At 38.6% G+C, this 20480-nt stretch overlaps 1 protein-coding gene across 1 annotated transcript in view; it reads right to left on the bottom strand.

Annotated features, from left to right (window-relative positions):
- Positions 1-20480, bottom strand: part of LOC117301759 — a 241232-nt gene that overhangs the window by 217092 nt on the left and 3660 nt on the right. The window contains exons 4-18 of the mRNA XM_033785780.1: positions 18887-19051; positions 17846-18283; positions 16393-16485; positions 14923-15087; positions 14421-14564; positions 13569-13667; positions 10831-10986; positions 9929-10069; positions 8657-8755; positions 7317-7475; positions 6394-6534; positions 4280-4378; positions 2918-3022; positions 1743-1901; positions 510-650 (exon numbers count right to left, since the gene is read on the bottom strand). Of these exons, the coding sequence (XP_033641671.1) occupies positions 510-650; positions 1743-1901; positions 2918-3022; positions 4280-4378; positions 6394-6534; positions 7317-7475; positions 8657-8755; positions 9929-10069; positions 10831-10986; positions 13569-13667; positions 14421-14564; positions 14923-15087; positions 16393-16485; positions 17846-18283; positions 18887-19051 (2304 nt within the window). The remainder of the gene's footprint in view (positions 1-509; positions 651-1742; positions 1902-2917; positions 3023-4279; positions 4379-6393; positions 6535-7316; positions 7476-8656; positions 8756-9928; positions 10070-10830; positions 10987-13568; positions 13668-14420; positions 14565-14922; positions 15088-16392; positions 16486-17845; positions 18284-18886; positions 19052-20480) is intronic.

The following is a 20480-nucleotide window of genomic DNA, read 5'->3' as shown; positions in this document are numbered from 1 at the left end:
CCCCTTTTACACTAGACCGGGCAATCCTGCAAAATTTGGTTCACCTGTTCACAATTAATTCACTAAAAACCCATAATGTGCTACCCAGGCCTGTGAGTGGACCTTTAAAAAAGGAGCTGAAACACTACATGATGTAAGAATAATCGTGTAATGTCAAGTGAGCGCGCGTCACGCATTTATGCCGGTCGAATTGGGGCTCCCCATTAATCCAGTAACTAAGCTTATCTCACATTATTCTAGTTGTATATTATCTTACATAAAGCATGCCGGGGAGGGGGGGAATAAAAAAAAAAAAAAACAATTATGGACCAAAAAAGGATGGAAAAAAAGCGTAAATAAAAAATCTGCCTGATCAATAAAAAAAGCTGATATCCCCAGAGATTTCACAGGCCTGGCTACCCCTGGGTCAGACAAGAAGACAAAGGTTAGTAAACTGTGAGCTGAGCTTTTCCCTGCAAAAATATTATCGTTATGTGAATGAACATCAGGGGGTGGGGTTATAGACTTACCTCCAACAACGAATATGTAGGTATTGGTATATTGTCCAACTATGCATGTATATATGCCTTCATCATCAGCAGAGATGTCGTTAATGTTAAGTATTGTAGTCCATGGTTGTGGGGTGTCAACATTTATGTGATTTGAACCACCTATAGTTAGAATGAAACAGGTCAAAGGTCAACGGTTAATCATAAAGGCAGTTAACACTATTGGTAATTACTCAAAATAATTATTAGCATAAAACCTTACTTGGTAACGAGTAACTGTTGATAGTGTAAAACATTGTGAGAAACGGCTCCCTCTGAAGTAATGTAGTTTTTGAGAAAGAAGTACATTCTCACTAAAATATTTGAATTAGATTTTGAGACCTAAGAATTAGATTTTGAGGTCTCAAAATCAGGCATCTGAAAGCACACAACTTGTGCAACAAGGGTGTTTTTTCTTTCATTATTATCTCGCAACTTCCACAACGAATTGAGTTCAAATTTTTACAGGTTTGTTATTTTATGCATATGTTTAGACATACCAAGTGAGAAGACTGGTCTTTGACAATTACCAATAGTGTCCAGTATCTTTAAAGGGAAGGTTATCAATCTTAACATTAATGGCAATTATAACCTTCGGTTAGAAGCCTACAGCAGCGTTTGATAGTATTCAGCATTTTGAGAAAGATTTAACTTCAAATTTCAGAGTTTTCAGAATGTGAGGGAGGACTCTTGAGGTTGCTTCTGTGACTTGGTTCTGGGGGGGGGGGGAGACACCATTTGCACCCACCCTCTCCCACCCCATTTCCTGTTCTTACCCAATCTACCCTCATCTCTCATCTATTCTTCACATGTTTCTTGTTGTATCCAAACCTTTATGTCAGTCATCTTCATTCAGGACCAGTGCTTTAGTTGCCATTATTTAGCATGTATGCCTACGGGTAGTTCTGTAAAACATGTTTATTTTATTTTATTTTTGTTTGAAAATATTGTTACGGTACTTTGTAAAATGGCTGAATAAAAAATTTTACAAAAATTACTGGGTGTTGCTCAGGGCCAAGGGGGGCGACGCACTTAAGACACTGACCTTCTTCTAGAGATGGGATGGTGGATTGTTGGGGCCAAATCCACATTAGTGAAAAGAAAACACGATCTCCTTCGACCTCACAGACAATTTGGACACATACTTATCTTTAAGGTTACAGGACATTATTCAACTAAAGCGTTGCTCATGGCCAAGATGGGTGTGGTACTAACCTTCTTCTAGAGATGGGATGGTGGATTGTTGAGGACTAATCCACATTGGTGAAGGGAAAACACCATCTCCTTCGACTTCACAGACAATTTGGACATCTCGACCTAAGCTGGGTATTTGATCATCGATGGTTACCACAGTGATGTTAAAAGTGTCACCCACTGGAAACAAAAAAAAGATAAAGATAAAGATAGATAAATATATATATAGATAAGAATTAATTATCCCCCACCTGGGAAATTATAATGACCTTGTCAAAGAACTGTATGCGAATACAATACAATAGGGCCAAATTTCATAGAGCTGCTAAGCACAAAAATTTGCTTAGCATGAAATTTTTGCCTTGATAAAAACAGGATTACCAACCAACTTTCCAAGTGATTTTCAGGATAAGCAAACAACAGCTGAATACCAGTCACACGCAAAATGCAACAAATGGAAATTTGGTTCGTAATCTTGTTTTATCCAGAAATATCTAAGAAATTTCTTGCTAAGCAAATTTTGTTTGCTTGGCAGCTCTATGAAATTGGGCCCTGACTACTAACAAAAGGATACAACTTAAAAAAAAATAAAAAAAATACACACACAATTAGTAAAATCCAAACATAAAAACAGCACAACGGCAATTGGTAATTAGATATCCCAGCTAGCCACACGACAGCTCATCGCTCCAACTGCTCATCGCATCATTTGATAGCGGTCAGCACAAATGAGCTAACGTATCGCTGTGTTCTGACCCTTCCTTGCCAAAAAATTGTTTACTTCTGGAGTTGGTCTGGAATTTGGCATGTAGAGGATGGTAGAAGTAAGAAGGAAAAAATGCAGACCCCCCCCCCCCCCCCCCCCCCCCCCGGAAAAAAAAACCTACCAAATTTTACCAAACTGCCGAAAGCCACCTCCCAAGGTACAATGGGTCAAATGTCCTTCTTTTTTGTCCCATTCAAAACAAAAACTTATTTCAAAGTACAGTCAATATGAATGTGGATGCAGGTTCAAAAAGTGGGATTTGCCTACAAAATGAAACAAAACAACTGCTTTACAAAAGACAAATAAAGCAATCACGAAGTACAAGGAATAACATCAACAGTGTGTGTCTAAGTGTACGTCGGCGAATACATGTAGCAACAATGTGATAAGATAAAATTCAACTGGGGGGGGGGGGGGGGATTTCACTTACCAAATATCTGGCAGAGTTCTCCTAAGTATCCTTCTTGGCAGTAGCACCGTTGATTGATGCAAAGACCATCATTGGCACAGAGAAGGGTACACTCAGTACCTGGGACTACAACAACAACAACAACAACAAAAGGGTTAGTAAACAAAATCAGTCATTAACAACTTAATGTCTGTATATTTAACTATTTCATGTATTTTTGGTATCGACCTGCAACCGTATCTGAGGGATCGGGAATAGTTAAGGGATTTCACAATGCATGTTTTCAAGAACTTGATGTCACTCTTAGTATTTTTGGTATCGACCTGCAACCATATCTGAGGGATCGGGAATAGTTAAGGAATTTCACAATGCATGTTTTCAAGAACTTGATGTCACTCTTAGTACAGTTGTAAACAAACGAAATGGAAAATCTACACGAATAAAACATCAGCCAGCTGCATGTCAAAAGAAAAATGGCAGATAAATCCGAAGTTGGTCCAGATGTAAAACAACGTCTACCCTAAGTTTACCCCCAAAATATGGCATCTCAAGGTGTCATTATACGTTAAATGGTTAAGAATGTTCAAGTCTCTGTGTGTACTTGGCCGAGTGGATAAGAGCACCAAACTCATGTTCCGGTGTTTCTGATCAACAGGGTGTGGGTTAGAATCCCAGTCGTGACACTTGTGTCCTTAAAAGCAACACGTTGCCTTGGATCGGACGAGTTGGTCTATTAAAAGCGTTTGAAACCGTTTGTTATGAAATGCATATGGTTAGAAAGATGTTTTAAAAGTAGAATATAATGATCCACACAAGTATCACTCAAAATTGCACGGTTTTCCTTTTACGTCGCGAACTAACACGGTCGGCCATTTATGGGAGTCAAAAATTTGACTCCCATAAATGGCCGACCGTGTTAGTCGACGAGGTTAAAAGAAAACCACGCAATTTCGAGGCATATTTGTGTAGATCATTGTATTCTACTTTTACAACATCTTTCTACCAATATCCATTTTATAACAAACGGTTACAGAACGCTTTTCAAAGACCAACTCGACCGATCCAAGGCAATGTGTTCCTTTAACCATATGCTTTGTCTTTTGGATGGGACATAAAGCCGCCAGGCCATGTGTTTGGTAATGCATGTAAAAGAACCCAGTGCACTTATTGCTAATACCCCGTTCACACAGCACTAAGACCTTATGAAGATCATGCCAATCACCCCGATTACACCAAATTATCAGGCCTTCAGCCTAGTTGGAAATGGTACTTGGATATGGGACTCACAAGCGCTATATTTTTTCCGTATTCCACTTGTGTGTGTTACAACTTATAATCTTAGAACTGCGTATTAGTATTATTATTCAAACTTTGAGGTCATACCTTGTATCTGGCAGAAGTCACCTTGGAGTCCATAGGGACATAGACATGTTCCATTGACACACGCACTACCATACAGACATGGCCGCTCACACTGTCGCTCTACAATAGGGGAAAGAAAACGTAGTAGAAACTTCTGAGTAATTTGAATAAACCTTATGAGTATGCATGAGCTCATTTGTTTCAAACTACCATTCTACAACTAGATACACAAGATTGTTACAGACATGGCCGCTCACACTGTAGCTCTACAATAGGGGCAAGAAAACATTGTAGAAACTTCTGAGTAATTTGAATAAACCTTATGAATATGCATGAGCTTGTTTGTTTCAAACTACCATTCTACAACTAGATACACAAGATTGTTACAGACATGGACTCTCAAACTGTACATGTACCTCTACAATAGGGGCAAGAAAACAGAGTAAAAACTTCTGAGTAATTTGAATACACCATATGAATATGCATGTGCTCATTTGCTTAAATTATCATTCTACATGTACATTTGTAAAACTAGTTACATGTATGGGTCACAAGAGATTGTTACAGACATGGGCGCTCAAACTTTACGTCTACAACAAGGGCAAGAAATGCACCATACAGACATGGGCGCTCAAAATGTACCTTTACAAAATGGGCAAGAAAAAATAGTAGAAACTTCTCTGAGTAATTTTGAATAAACTTTAGTGAATCGCTATCATTGGCTGAGAGTTCACGCTGATTTGTCCCATTGTTTGTCATCAAAGATGGTGGGCAATGATGTCATGTTCAACTTGTCTATTCCCAGGTCAAAGTTCCAGTTGAACCTAGTTAACTGGGGTCAATTGGTTCAACTGGATAGTGATCAAACTCGTCCATTTTCCATATTAACCAACTGGTTTGGACTACATGTAGGTTTAACTGTGTTTAACTAGGTTTAAATTATAAACCAGTTGGTTTCTGTCCATTTTCCATATTAAACCAACTGGTTTTAACTGTGTTTAACTAGTTTATCTACTGGTTTCAACTAGTTCCAGTTAAACCCAGTTTAACTAGGTTCAACTGGAATTTTGACCTGGGTTATTAAGTATCACAGTTGTAAACATTGCTAACAGTGATTGCTGGTAAATAATTAAAAAGTAGTGATTCAAAACAAGACGGGAATGTTTATAATTTCTTTCCTTCTTTTTTTCTTTCTTTTGTGTTGCTGTCATTATTATATATATCGGGTGTCTTACAGAAAGAAAAAAAAAATCATCTGCCCAGCACTATGAGATCATTTGTTCAGTTTGTCTGGATTCAAAGACACTGGACACTATTGGTAATTGTCAAAGACCAGTCTTCTCACTCGGTGTATCTCAACATATGCATAAAATAACAAACTTGTGAAAATTTGAGCTCAATGGGTCGTTGAAGTTGCGAGATAATAATGAAAGAAAAAAACACCCTTGTCACACGAAGTTATGTGCTTTCAGATGCTTGATTCGGAGACCTAAAAATCTAATTCTGAGGTCTCAAAATCAAATTCATGGAAAATTACTTCTTTCTCAAAAACTTTGTTACTTCAGAGGGAGCCATTTCTCACAATGTTTTATACTACCAACCTCTCCCCATTACTCGTTACCAAGTAAGGTTCTATGCTAATCATTATTTTGAGTAACTACCAATAGTGTCCACTACCTTTAACATACTTTGGAGCTCCTGGTAGATTGGAAGTTTATTGATCAGGAGTGGTCTTCAAAGTGTTTGTTTGATAAAAAGAAACAGTCCTTTGGTTTATTATTTACTAATTGATATATGCATTTCTCATTTAATCAACTTTTGATCGTTAAAAATATGAAATGGCAGTTTAATGATCTTAGAGCACCGAGCCGCCGAAATACAACATTTAATTTCTTTGGGAATATACATGAATCAATCAATCAATCAATCAGAGGGAATTTATATAGCGCCAAAATCAACCAAAGTTGTTCCAAGGCGCTCAAGACAGTTGGATGAAGTTAATGCTGATACACTTGTTGGAATAGAAAACATTTGAGGAGTTTCTTGAAAATGTGAAGAGTGTTAGCATCCTTGACGTGGTTAGGAAGAGTGCTCCATTCTTGCATTCATTTATGAACATAAAATACTGGCCATACCAAATAGAGTGACGTTGATTTCAGCTTCCACTGGTCCAGCTACACATTTATAGCTTCCTTCGTCTCGTTCATTCAGATTGTTAATCACTAGTCGGATGGCCGTGCTGTCAAGACTAACAACGTGAACACCATCGGAACTCTCTGCAACAATAAATAAAAGTATTATTATATGTGACAGGCTCTACAAAAAAATGAGTCGCTTGTTGCACAACCAATTTTTCAGTACAGGGATGTTGAGTGATGGGAGGGTTAAAAAAAAAATTAATTTTAATTTTGTTTTATGTGGTTTTATGCTTCTTTAGGGTCTATATTTTCACATTTTCTGGGGAAAAAACTGTTATCGATAAAGGTGAATAAAATATGTATTTTTCGTTCATCCCCTACACATCAATAGTTGATGTTTGTATTAAACGGGCTGTTTCCCCAGTATGATGATAATATTAATAATTTATTTTTAACATAGCGTCTTACATAAAAAAAATCTCAAAACGCTTGTTACCAAGTTTTGTGCTAACAATTACTTTGAGTAGTTACCAATAGTGTCTAGAGCCTTTAGGCAATTTGACAAGAACAATGAGAACATGTATAGTTTTTGAGAAAGGTATATTCTCACTCAAATATTAAGACTCCAGCTGAAGCCATTTATTAGGCAACAACAGTTTTTTTCTTTCATTAATCTCTTGCAATTTTGAGTCAAAGTTTTCACAGATTTGTTATTTAATGCATACATGTATGTTAATAATAATGAACCATTTGAATAGAGTGTATATCACAATCACAGAGAAGTCCCTTTGCGCTTTGAGATGAAAACAAAAGAGAAGGGATACACCGAGTGAGAAGACTGGTCTTTAACAATTACCAATAGTGTCCAGTGCCTTTAAGCAAACTGACTAAAAACAATGGGAACCCGTGGTAATGCTTACCAGCATCATGAGAGGTCACGATGTAACCATCCGGGGTCATCCAGAATGGAAAGCTGACCTCACTAGATTGTGTCATCTCACATAGAAAGGTCAAAGTTCCACCAATGATTGGGGTTTGACCCGGGGCCGGAGTGATGACCAGGCTGAACGATGGAGGAACTAAATGAAATAATATAAAATATGTTTATGAAATCTTTATGAATATAACATAAACAAACCACAAAATGTAGTAATTTAGCTATACAAAATCAAAAATATAGTCATACTTATTGAAGTTCACAACCAAACGATATCCAACTTTGTTTGGTTAACCAACCAAATGTACTATTTTAGCTTTACAAATTTGCATAATTTGTTTTCATTTAAAGGGTCTATGTACTTTTTTTAGGACAAAAAAACACAATGTCCAAAGAAGTACACTAAACTTACACAGTTTGAAGATAATGATAGTAGAAAGCTTCCCTGAAAATATTACTTGCTGAGTTGCTGTAGTTTTTGAGAAATGAGTCAAACAATGTCATGAAAATAATTTTCGTCTCAGTGATCATGAGACGCAAATTATTTTAGCATTTAAAAACGCATTTTCATAACATTGTTTTACTAATTTCTCAAAAACTCCACTCAGCAACTAATATTTTAACGTATACTTTCTACTATCATTATCTTCAAACAGTGTGAGTTTAATATAAATCTGTGGACATTGTGTTTTGTGTTACAAAAAGTACCTGAATCCTTTAACTTAATTTATTCTGGTGGTGAAGTCAAGGACCCAATGAGGAGAAGACAAGGAAGAAAAGTTTTGGTTTTAAATGTGGGAGGGGAGGAACCCAAGTAGCGGTAGGGTGGGGACTAAAAGCCCAATCCATGTAGTTCCCCCAGTGTGATTGAAACTGGGGGTCCTGGAGGTGGAAAGACACCACTATACCAACTGATCGCCCAAAATTAGTCAGACTTATTGAAGTTCACAACCGAACTCTAACATTTTTTGTTATAAGCCTAATCATCCTGATGATGACAAGAGTAAGCTAGTCGAAACGTTAAGACCAAATTAAGAACTGACTCAGCGGTAGTACAGTTAATTATGATAATATAAGATAAAGTAGAAGTCCCAGCCTATATCTATACCAGGTAATAGTTAATAAGCAGGACAGTTCTTTCCAGAACTGAGAAGTCTCCCGAACACCCGAACAATCTACTCCGCGGTAGTAGAATAAAGAAAGACAGTTCTCTAAGAACAAACTCTACCTGGCAAGTAGATACACACATGGTGTTACCACAAACCAAATTTATAATCTAAGTATTATTATTACTCTTACTATCATTATTGACAGGTTTCTTACCAAGTGACTGACATTGATCCCCTTCAAAGTCTGGTGGGCATTGACATTCACCAAAGATACAATATCCGCCATTCAGGCAAGGTGCTAGGCATTCTGGAACTAAAGACAGAAAAAAAGGATTATTAGTTCCTAAGCAGAAAAGTGTTTAGATAACAAATGATGACCAATGGAAAGTGTTAGTCCGTAGTGCTAGGCATTCTGGAACTAAATATAGGAACAAATATTATTTTCCTGTGGTAATGAAATTGCCTGTTAAGGATGATTAAAGTTTTGTTTGTTTGTGAATTGCATTGAATATAAATGCAGAATGTTGAATGGTTTGGTTCTTTAGCAGCAGAGTGTTTCAATGAACAAAAGATGACAAATAGACAGTTTTAGTCCATAGTGCAAGGCATTCTGGAACTAAATACAGGAACAAATATTATTTTAATGTGATAATGAAATTGCCTATTAAGAATGATTGAAGTTTTTTTAATTGAATTGCATTGAATATACCATATGGTTTGGTTCTTAAGCAGCAAAGTGTTCAAATGAACAAAAGATAACGAATAGACAGTGTTAGCCCATGGTGCTAGGCATTCTGGAACTAAATATAGGAATAGGTTTTATTATACAAATTGTTTAGTAGCATCAAATTGAATAACCAAGTTGAGAAGGTAGTGCATTCTGCTCTACCAGCCAGGCTCCTATTGGGTGATTCCAATTCCTACATCTTAAAGGCAGTGGACACTATTGGTAATTGTCAAAGACTAGCCTTCACAGTTGGTGTATCTCAACATATGCATAAAATAACAAACCTGTGAAAATTTGAGATCAAGCGGTCACTGAAGTTGCGAGATAATAATGAAAGAAAAAACACCCTTGTCACACGAAGTTGTGTGCGTTTAGATGGTTGATTTTGAGACCTCAAGTTCTAAACCCGAGGTCTCGAAATCAAATTTGTGGAAAATTACTTCTTTCGCGAAAACTATAGCACTTCAGAGGGAGCCATTTCTCACAGTGTTTTATACCATCAACCTCTCCCCATTACTCGTCACCAAGAAAGGTTTTATGCCAATAATTATTTTGAGTAATTACCAATAGTGTCCACTGCCTTTAATATACTGTGAAGGGGGTAACCCTGTTTCAGCCCCAGGAATAGGTGGCAACGTGCCCCTGGTGGCAGTTGATGTCGGTTGACAGCCCAAATCATTTAGCCCCCACCTTGAAGTTTCCATCAATGGCCTCGTTATAGAAGGCGATCTCTTATATATATAAACAAAATAAACTTACTCTGCACAGTGACATTGATGAAGTTGAACTGCTTTCCAACAACACAAACATAAGTCCCTGAATCTTGGGGTTGAACATTGAAGATTTTCAGAGCAGTTTCTGATGGTGAGACTTCCTGGATGAAGACTCTATCATTGACACCTACAATGTAGGAACAACCAGAAAGGATACAAGGATTAAATATGGTCGATTCTCGTACATGGAGAGTGAGTTCTCACCTCCATTGAGACCGGAACCGTCAATGCCTGATTTCATGGCTCTGCTTACTACCGAATTAAGTGGCTTCCAACATTCCCCGCTTATTTCGGCACTGGCTGTGTAAGCAAAGAATGTCTCGTAATGTGGAGTTCACACATGCACAAGCAAAAGTTCACTACTAACCTGTGAAATAGGCTTGATGCAAGCATTTGAAAAGTATTCCCTGCTTCCACAAGCTTATGGTAAGCAGAGCAATGAAATTGGGCCCTGGTTTAAATACCAGGTAATAAAATTAACCTGCATTCATAAATACCTCAGACAGTTTCGCTATTCCTATTGGTGGAGAGCGCCTCACGTGGGGATATTTAAACGGTCGCTGGAGCTCTGTTTATTAGCTCTGTTTATAACCGCTTTACAGAGTTTCTTACTTTGTTATGCCTTTTAACCAAAAAGGCATTTATGAATGGGAATAAAAGAGTAGTGACTCATTCTTAAATGGCTGTTTAAAAGTTTGCAGGGTTGTTGCCGTGCGATAAAAGCCCTTGCTTTCAGCTTGGGCCTTTATCACAAGGCAACGCCCCTGCCGGTTTTAAACGGCCGTTTAAGAACTCGTCGCTACCCTTTTATTCCCTTATTGAGACCAGATCAATCTGGGTTAGGACCGGATCAATCTGGTTTGCGTACCTGGTAATAAATTAACCTACCTTGAGAGTGAGGTTTAACCTGCATTGAGACTGGATCCAGCCAGATTGGGTTGCTAGGATACAACCCGCTCAGCTCACATTGAAACGTTAGGTTGGAACCGACGTGTGGGTAGTCTATGATGTCAGGGTAGATGTTGACGATGTAACCTTCGTTGCCTGAAAGAAAATTAAATAAAAATATAGCCCATTTATAATGTTCACAAATCCGCAAACAAATTGTCGCATAGAGAGCAAACACGAGCATAAAAACAAAACCAACATAACTCAGGTAAGTACTGAGTATACAGTGCTTACACACATCGGTGTATATGGGTACAACCAAAATGAATATTCTTTATCCCCAATTCAAATTTCACATCTATTAAATTGTTTGCAGTACCAGCTGATAAAACATAGAATTCAAACTGTCTAGCTACCGGTCAATCTCGGTGGTCCATTTGGTATGATACTGCTCTAGAATTGCAAAGGTCATGGGTTCCCATCTGAGTAATATGCCTGTGATTTTTATCACAGCACTCGGGTAATTACTGAACATACAGTGCTAACACACATTGGAGTATATGGGTAAAACCAAATGAATAAAATCAACATACATGAACATAATACCAAATAAGATGAAAGCATATGATTTACCAATGGAAAAACAGAATAAACATTTACACACGGCCTGACCAAAAGTGATTTGCATTAGATGTGTTTCCAGCCTGTTTTTGAAAGACACAAGTGATGGAGAAGTCTAAATATGATTTGGAAAATCGCTGCATAACCGGGGAGCTATGACTAACGTCCGTCGATATATCGAAAATACTAAAAAACTCGATATTTTTTTGACATCGAAATCGCCGATGTCACTTTTATAATCATATCGTAATATCGGATTTTCGATATATATCGAAAAAATTTCGATGTTTTGAAAATTTCGATGTTCCTAAATGATATCGAAAATACCAAAAGAGTGTCCGATTATTTAAAAGAAATCTGTGTTTGAAAAGCCGTCGTCGTTATGTAGTTTCATCATTTTGAGTTGCCCTATTAAATAAAATACGTTTTACAAGCAAGTATGTCTGCATGTTCTTTGTGTTTTCGCCATCAGCCGCCGGCCCGCCGCAGAAGTTCACGACCCCGCGGCGAGCGCACTGTAAAACCTCAAAAGAAACCGCCGCTGCTGCCCTAGCCTATCGGCTGTTTAAGATGCAACTTCCCATTGTGCATGTGATCAAAATCAATGCGTCTTCATCACAGCATTATTGACTTTGCAAAAATACCCCGCAAAAACTTCCCTGAATCAACAAGACAAAACAAAACAAGGAAGAAAACAATCTTACAATAATCTTTCTATCAATCCAAGGTATCGTAATGGCGTCATTTTGGTCAAATAAAGCCTACACGTTGTGTTGTTTTCGGTGAACAAGCTAACATTTCCGAGGAACTATATGCTTCGCAGACCACGCTGTCGGCGGCTATTGCGTGCGTACCAGCGAAGACTATGCTGTTGTACGGTTTAAGCGTGCACACCAGCGTGTATGGTTATTGCAATTCGGGGGGAAAACCCGTTTGCCCAAGCATGCGCAGACACATGCAGTCTTTGGTCAAGGCGGTATCGCGTGATGCACTGCGTTATTTCGACAATAGAGGGCGTTCTAGCATTCAATGTTTCTTGCCTTGGTTATAGAATGCAAAGTAAAAAGACTAAGAGCCTTTATTGGAGACTATGTGACTGCATGCTGCGTGCGTTGTATATTGGGATCGCTGAGTGGTAGGTCTGTGTTTTGCGGGACTTTCTAGTGATTTTTTTTCGATGATTATCTCAACCATTTTCAACCGTAAAGGTAGTCCGCGCGCCCGTCGGACAACTTGATTGACACTTCTACGTCAATGCATCGGCAACTGACACCTTAATGTCGGCGAGTCACGCAGCTCACAAAGGCTCTGTGTCATTTTGAGACGGCCAATCATGGCCAATCACGAATCGAGAATTGTGGTGAGCGTTCACCAATTGGCCAAGCCAGCGGTAGCGGCGATCATACTTTGTTGTAAAACCAGAAATAATCGGGGCGGGACTACGCAATCTGAAATTGTTTGGACTACAAACAAGTTCGGGGGATCAGACAAAAACAAGTTGAAATGTAACCCTATTAAACTGTCAGTCTATGGTATAAATATTTCTACCTCCATGAGTATACCAAGTGCTGTTTTTAGGCTTCCATCTTGCGCGCGGGAAATACTCGATATATCGAGTATACTCGATATTAAATTTTCGATATATCGATAATGGGAAAAAACCGACATCGACGGACGTTAGCTATGACAGAGAAAGCTCTGTCGCCCCAGGACCTACACGATTATGATTTAGGTTCTGCAAAGAGGAATTTTGCAGCTGATTGCAAACCAGACCGGGGTGGACTGTACAATTCAAGTAGTTCAGAATTTAGTTAGTTTATCAAATTAATTTATGAGCTTTTATACTTTCAGAAAAATCTAGATGTAAGAGAAGGTTTGAACAGTGGTTTGTGATACTTCTGAGAAAATGTAATTATATGTGGTTGTTGCAAACAACTTACCAACCAAAAGGACCTATAGTGTAAATGCAAAATAATAGTTAGCGGCCTGACGAATCGGCACTAACATAGTCATTCTCGAAGGCTCTGCTAGGGTCCAAACACCAAGCCATTAACTTTTTTTTCCAAGTTTGTTTTGGGATACTTATACTTGTGGAATAAAATATTTGAGTGGAGTACCTTTTTCACACTGGAGTCCAGTCAACCCTGAGGGGCATTTGCATTTTCCGTTGACACAAAATCCTCCGTTCACACATGGACGACTGTAGCAGTCAGGAACTTTAAACAACAAGAAAAATATCATGAGTGTGTAACGTTATCCTATATTCATAAATATCTCAGACAGTTTCGCTATTCCTATTGGTGGAGAGCGCGTCATGTGGAGGGTGTTTAAATGGTTGATAATGATCAGCTGGAGCTCTGTTTATAACCGGTTGTTTTTTGGAAACGACGCGCTAGCCTTGGTGCAAGACGCTTCTTGTTACGGGCGATGCGGGCCGCGCTGTGTGTGAAAGGAAAACAAAAATGTCTTGAACCAAGACTATACGCGCACAAACGAATCCGACGTACAGAGCTCAAGGACGTCGGAACGGATAAGTTTTACAGAGTTTATTACTTTATTACGCCTTTTATACCGAAAAGGCATTTATGAATGGGAATAAAAGAGTAGTGACTCGTTCTTAACGGTCTGTTATTCCCTTAATTAAAATTCTATCAAGATCATAGCTCACTAGAAAGAAATTACATGGAAAAGGGCGAGTCTCTAGAACTTAATGAAATGCAGATAGAGTATTAGATTCTTCGTAGGGAGATTGTTCCAAATCATTGGCCCAGCCACACTGAAAGCTGTTTGACCTAGAACTTTGTTTGCTCGGGGAACATTCAAGCCAGTGATGTCAAGTGTGGACCGAAGAAATCGTGGTGGAGGAGTGTAATGTGACAGTAAAATGGAAATATAACGAGGTGCAGTTTTGTTAAAGCATTTAAAAACAAGAAGAGCAATTTTTTATTATGAATTCGTTCTCTACTCACATTGTAATATGACAGTGTGTGGTACCGATTGCTGACCTACAATACACCTGTAAGTCCCCTGATCTTCTGGTCTCAGATCCAGAATGACAAGTTTAGAAGCTGAGGTTGAGTGTACGTCCATGTAGACTCGCTGATTACTGTTACCTACAGCGAGAAATCAAAAAACAGAATCATTCAAACTTAAGCTGCACCTTAAAGTAACGAGGATTTAAGAAATTCTGACCAGGGCCCAACTTCAAGGCTCATTCTGAGAATTCTGCGGTTACCTGAAGCCTATTTCAAGGGTAAGCAGAGCAACAGTAAGTTTCAGCCTGTAAATCTAAAAAGCAAGTGCATTTAAAGTTCTTTCTCATATTCAAATATTTGAGTGAGAAATTAACTTCTTACTTCAGAGGGAGCCCTTTCTCACAATGTTTTATACTATCAACAGCTCTCCAGTTTTTGTGCAGTTATTGATTTTGAGTAGTTACAAAACATACCCAGTGCCTTAATTCAAACTTACCAGATTGTTTTGCAGGAACGTTTTGACTGTCCAGTCCAAACCAAGTTGGGAAAACTAAGACATTGTTGTTTTTGATCTCACAGATGACAGTCAAGTTGGAGTTTAATTCTGGATAGCCGAACGGGTTGGGTGTAATCACGACATCGTACTCAAACTGGGTATCAACTACAGGAAGATAAAAGTAAAGACAAATATCAACATTAAACTTTTTTAGAAACAACCCTTATAAAAAAAATATTGTATATTCTGATCAAACTGAACAAGTTTCTATCAATTTAAACCAGTTTCTATAGACGATGTGACCTGTGAAATCACATGTTTACAAAAGAGCCACAGAGCCTGGACTTCCTGCAGGCACGATTTGTACACAGCCTAATGAAAGAAATCGTAAAATCTTATATTTTATGGAGATTGCACTGTCTAATTCTTATCAACTTTTGAAATGATGAAAGGGGGCACATCTCAAAACTTGTCCAGCTTTTACTTTCAGAATTCTTGGATTTATGTGGAAATTATGACACAAAATGTAAACTTTCCCATATGACCTGTGCAGTATTGTGCTTGCCGGAATACTCAAAGAATGTACAAGGTCACACTTATTGTAAACAAAGTTCACATGGTCTATAGAAACTTAGTTAGCAAATAACAAACTCTCAAAGTTCCATATCCTGACTTATATTTTGGTTCTGTGCTGCAAAACCAAAGCTGTCCTAGTAGGGTTCTGTAATCCATCTTGGTGAAGGTGGTCCGATGGTTAGACTGCCGGACTTGCAATCACAAGGGTTGTGGGTTTGAATCCTACCAAGCTAACCATAGTCCAGTGGTTAGACTGCAGGACTTGCAATCACAAGATTGTAGGTTCAAATCCTACCAAGCTAACCATGGTCCGATGGTTAGACTGCAAGACTTGCAATTACAAGGTTGTGTGTTCGAATCCTACCAAGCTAACCTTGGTCCGATGGTTAGACTGCAGGACTTGCAATCACAAGGTTGTGGGTTAATCCTACCAAGCTAACCGTTGTCCAGTGGCAAGACTGCAGGACTTGCAATTACAAGATTGTAGGTTCAATCCTACCAAGCTAACCATGGTCCGATGGTTAGACTGCAAGACTTGCAATCACAAGGTTGTGGGTTTGAATCCTACCAAGCTAACCGCTGACTGCACAATGACTGGAATAAGTATTTTCGTCTAGGTACTAAATCACAAAATCATGGACTTTAAAACAATGTTTGTATGAGAGAGATAGGCTGTTGTCAGCTTGGCGTTTACATTGTACATGTATATCCCTTGTGGGAGTTTTGCCGATTTCCCTTGACGAGGAAGATCTTTATAAAAAAGAAGAAGAAAAAAACAAAAACAAACAAACAAAAACAAAAACAAACAATCTACTATATTGCAGTACATATTATGACATTTATATATAAAACCTTACCACACAAACAAACAACCAATCAAAGAAACAGCCTTACCTGGGTAATCACACATCTCCCCAGTGAACTCAGGAAGACAAATACATTGGTCATTAATACAAGTTCCTCCATTCTCACACATGTTGTCACATTCTGGAGAAAAAAAAAAATTAATCACAGCAGGGGTGGAAATGAAGTGTACTTTCATGGTAGTCATGGGGTGTCGTGGCCGAGTGGATAAGAACACTGAACTCAAGCTTTGGTGCTTCTGTTCAGCAGAGTGTGGGTTCGAATCCCGGTCGTGACACTTGTGTCCCTGAGCAAGACACTTAACTATAATTGCTTCTCTCCACCCAGGGGTAAATGGGTACCTGTGAGGGCAGAGATGGTTCTTGTGATTGATTTAGCCGAGTAGCGCAAATTAATGTTGCACAAGGCTGTATACTCCCCACCAGGGAGCTGAGATGGTTTAAGGAGTGATTTAAGGCCCAGTGACCAGGGGTAATAATGTGAAGCGCTTTGGGACGCCCTCCGGGTGTGAAAAGCGCTATATAAAAACGGGTTATTATTATTGTTATAGTCAGCAGGGCTAGTAACCCTGAATTATAGTAGCCCTGATGAGATCTTGGTAGCCCGAAAAACACATTATGTCTTGAGTCACGGCAGGCACACAAAAAAGTACAAAAGTATTTCATTTTACAATAGCCTCAACACAGTTCATTATTGTTGTGATGTTGATTTTTGCATTTAATAGATGTTAAATTTGCATCGGGAAAAGAATATTAATTTTTGGTTGTACCCATATACACCGATGTGGGTGCAACCAAAAATTAATATTCTTTATCCCGATGCAAATTTAACATCTATTAAATCGTTTGCAGTACCCGCTGCTAAACGTAGGATTCGAACTGCCTCTAGCTACCGGGCAATCTCGGTGGTCTAGTTGGTAAGACACTGCTCTAGAATTGCAAGGGTCGTGGGTTCGAATCCCACCCGAGTAAAATGCCTGTGATCTTTTTTCACAGGACTCGGGGAAAGTACTGAGTATACAGTGCTACCCACATCGGTGTATATGGGTACAACCAAAAATTACGATTTTTGCATTATTTTTCCACTTGCCCGCCGCGGCTAATAAATTGGACAAATGAATAGCGTGGCTGTAAATCTAGTAGTCCTGGGCTAGCGGCAATTTCAACCCCTGTCACATCATGTAAAAATGGATTTTGTAAATAACAATTGTAACATAACAATAGGAGACTTTCCAACGCTAGGTGGCAGCAGACATACCGGGTAAATTTCCATTGTTTACGTAGTTCTGAACATGCGCATAATTCTGAGAACAATGGATTTACCCAGTAAGTCTGCTGCCCTCTATCGTCCCAGAAAGTCTCCCATTTAAGTGCCCCATGTGCAGCAGAACAAAAATGGTAAACAAGTTTCTGTTAAGCAAGAATCTTCTGTGATTAGCAATTTATTTATGCTAATACAGGTTTAATGAAATTGACTTTCTTACTTGATATCCGATCTGGTTGTTTCTTCAAGTTCTTGATACAGCTTGGGTTAGATTCCTCCGATGGTAGGTCATTACAAGCCGATAAGAATTGCTGAGCTTGAGCCGGTGAGAAGAACGTCAACAACTCCTCCATGTAAGAATTACAATTCAGCTTAACATCCTGGCAGATCTCAGCACAAAGACGTTCCGAGGTTCCTACGCAGGGTTGGAAGAAGTGATAGCAGAGGACAACCTTAGCAGCCTCGCCACAGTTAGAGAGACGAGAGTGGATAGCGGAAGCGAGCAGGTCCGCAGCTTCGGACTCCGGAGCAAACGCTGTGGGGAAGACGGCTTGTTTGTAGGGTAGACCTTGACAGAAAGAGCTGTTGAATGTTATGCAGTTGCTTTGTGGCTCTGGAGCGATTGTGACGTTAACAGCTGGTGTAGGGGTCGGTGTAGCTACAAATCAAACAGGTAGAAATTACATTCACTAAAAATTACTTAAATAATAATAACAATAAAGTGCTGTAAAGCACACATATCCACCCTGCTGGGTGTTCAAGCATAGAGCAAGGAAGAGTTTAAGTGACAATAAAACCCCAAAACAAATCAAAAGAAAACAGACACAACAAAACTAGTCTTTGTAAACCTGTGACATAAGTCACAAAAAGAATTTTGGTACTTTTGCACTGTGAGACAAAAATTATTTTAGCATGTAAAAAGTATTTTCAGAACATTGTTTTACTCATTTCTCAAAAACTACAGCACCTCAGCAATTTTAAAGGAAGCTTTCTACTATCTCCAAACGGTGTAAGTTTAATGTAAATCTGTGGACATTATGTTTTGTGTTACAAAGTGTACCCAAACTCTTTAAGCACACAATGCCTAGTAAAGTGGAGTTTGCACGCGCAGAAAATTCCATTCTATCCTGTGAAATTCGCTTGACGTAAGCACAGAATTCCCTGCTTCCGCAAGTGCCAAATCTTTTCTTGCGGTAGACAGAGCCATGAAACTTGGCCCAGATGTTCTGGCTATATGTATGGTAGTTTTACTGATACTCACTTGGTATTGTTGAAGCCTCAACGACTAGTGTCTTATATCCAGTGGAGGTCCTACAAGTGTAGTTTCCAGCGTCCCTCGGTTGGAAGTCAACAATGATGAGTCTCGTTTCTGATTCTGAGATTATCTCCGAGTATACGTTATTGAAGCCAAGATCACCACGATTTGCTGTAGAGATAACATCGTACACTCAGTTACAGGCAAGATACTCTTTTAGTAATCGTCAAAGACCAGTATCCTCACTTGGTGTATCCCAACATATGCATCAAATAACAAAACTTTGGAAATTTAAGCTCAGTTGGTCATTGAAGATGCATGGTAAACAGCGAAGAAGAAAAAAAAACTTTGTTGCGTAGATGTGTCTGATTTCAGATGACTGAGAGAGGCTTCAGACCTGGGGTCCTCATTCAAATTCAAATATTTTTGTGAAAATGTAACCCTTTCTCTAAAACCACCTTACTTCAAAGGACGTGGTTTACAACAATGTTTTATAGTATCATCAGCTCTCAGCGCTCTTTACCAAGTAAGTCTTCATGGCCATTAGTTTTTGACGTAATCACCAAAAGTGAAGTCTCCCTTTTATAATACTAGGGTTTTGTCCTCAAGGGAAACTGACGGGGTAAATTTTAAAATGATTTAGGGGTTGAACAAATAATTGACTAGAGTGGCATTCGAACCCATGACCTCTGGATTAATGTGCCGGCGCTCTACCAACTAAGCTATCTAGCCCTATATACATGTATGTTGGCAAATAAACATTAAGCCAGGGCCCAATTTTATAAATTTATTTAGAAGAAAATACTGCTTGACAAAAACTGTTTTGCTGCACAAAAATTTATGCAAAATATGATGAGATCAAGGAAACCACAACTGGCAATATGATAAACACGGCCTTAATTGCAGTGGACACTATTGGTTATTACTCAAAATAATTATTATCATAAAACCTTTCTTGATAACGAATAACGGGGAGAGGCTGATAGTATAAAACACGGTGAGACACAGCTCCCTCTGAAGTGACGTAGTTTTCGAAGTAATTTTCCACGAAGTTGATTTTGAGACCTCAGATTTAGAGTTTGAGGACTGGAAATTAAGCACCTAAAAGCACACAACTTTGTGTGACCATAGTGCGAAAAGTGCGTACTTTTCTTTTATTAATATCTCGCAACTTCGACGACCAAAAGAGCTCAAACTTTTACAGGTTTGTTATTTTATGCATATGTTGAGATACACCAACTATTAAAGGGAAGGTACACGTTTTGTAAATACTCAAAACAAATATTAACTTAAAAACTGACTTGGTAACGAGCATTGGAGAGCTGTTGATAGTATAAAACATTGTGAGAAACGGCTCCCTCTGAAGTAGCATAGATTTTGAAATAGGGGTAATTTCTCACTAAAATAATAAAAGACTTCTAGCTAGAAGTCTTTTATTCCTACCTGAAATCACACAAATTCGTCACAAGGGTGTTTTTTCTTTCATCATTTTCTCCCAACTCCGATGACCAATTGAGCTCAAATTTTCACAGATTGGTTATTTTATGCATTTGTTGAGAAACACCAAGTCAGAACACTGGTCTTTGCCAATAACCAATAG

Source organism: Asterias rubens, chromosome 17 (genome assembly GCF_902459465.1).
Source record: "Asterias rubens chromosome 17, eAstRub1.3, whole genome shotgun sequence".
In the NCBI taxonomy this organism is placed as follows: domain Eukaryota; kingdom Metazoa; phylum Echinodermata; class Asteroidea; order Forcipulatida; family Asteriidae; genus Asterias; species Asterias rubens.
This window is presented reverse-complemented; position numbering and strand designations above follow the sequence as displayed.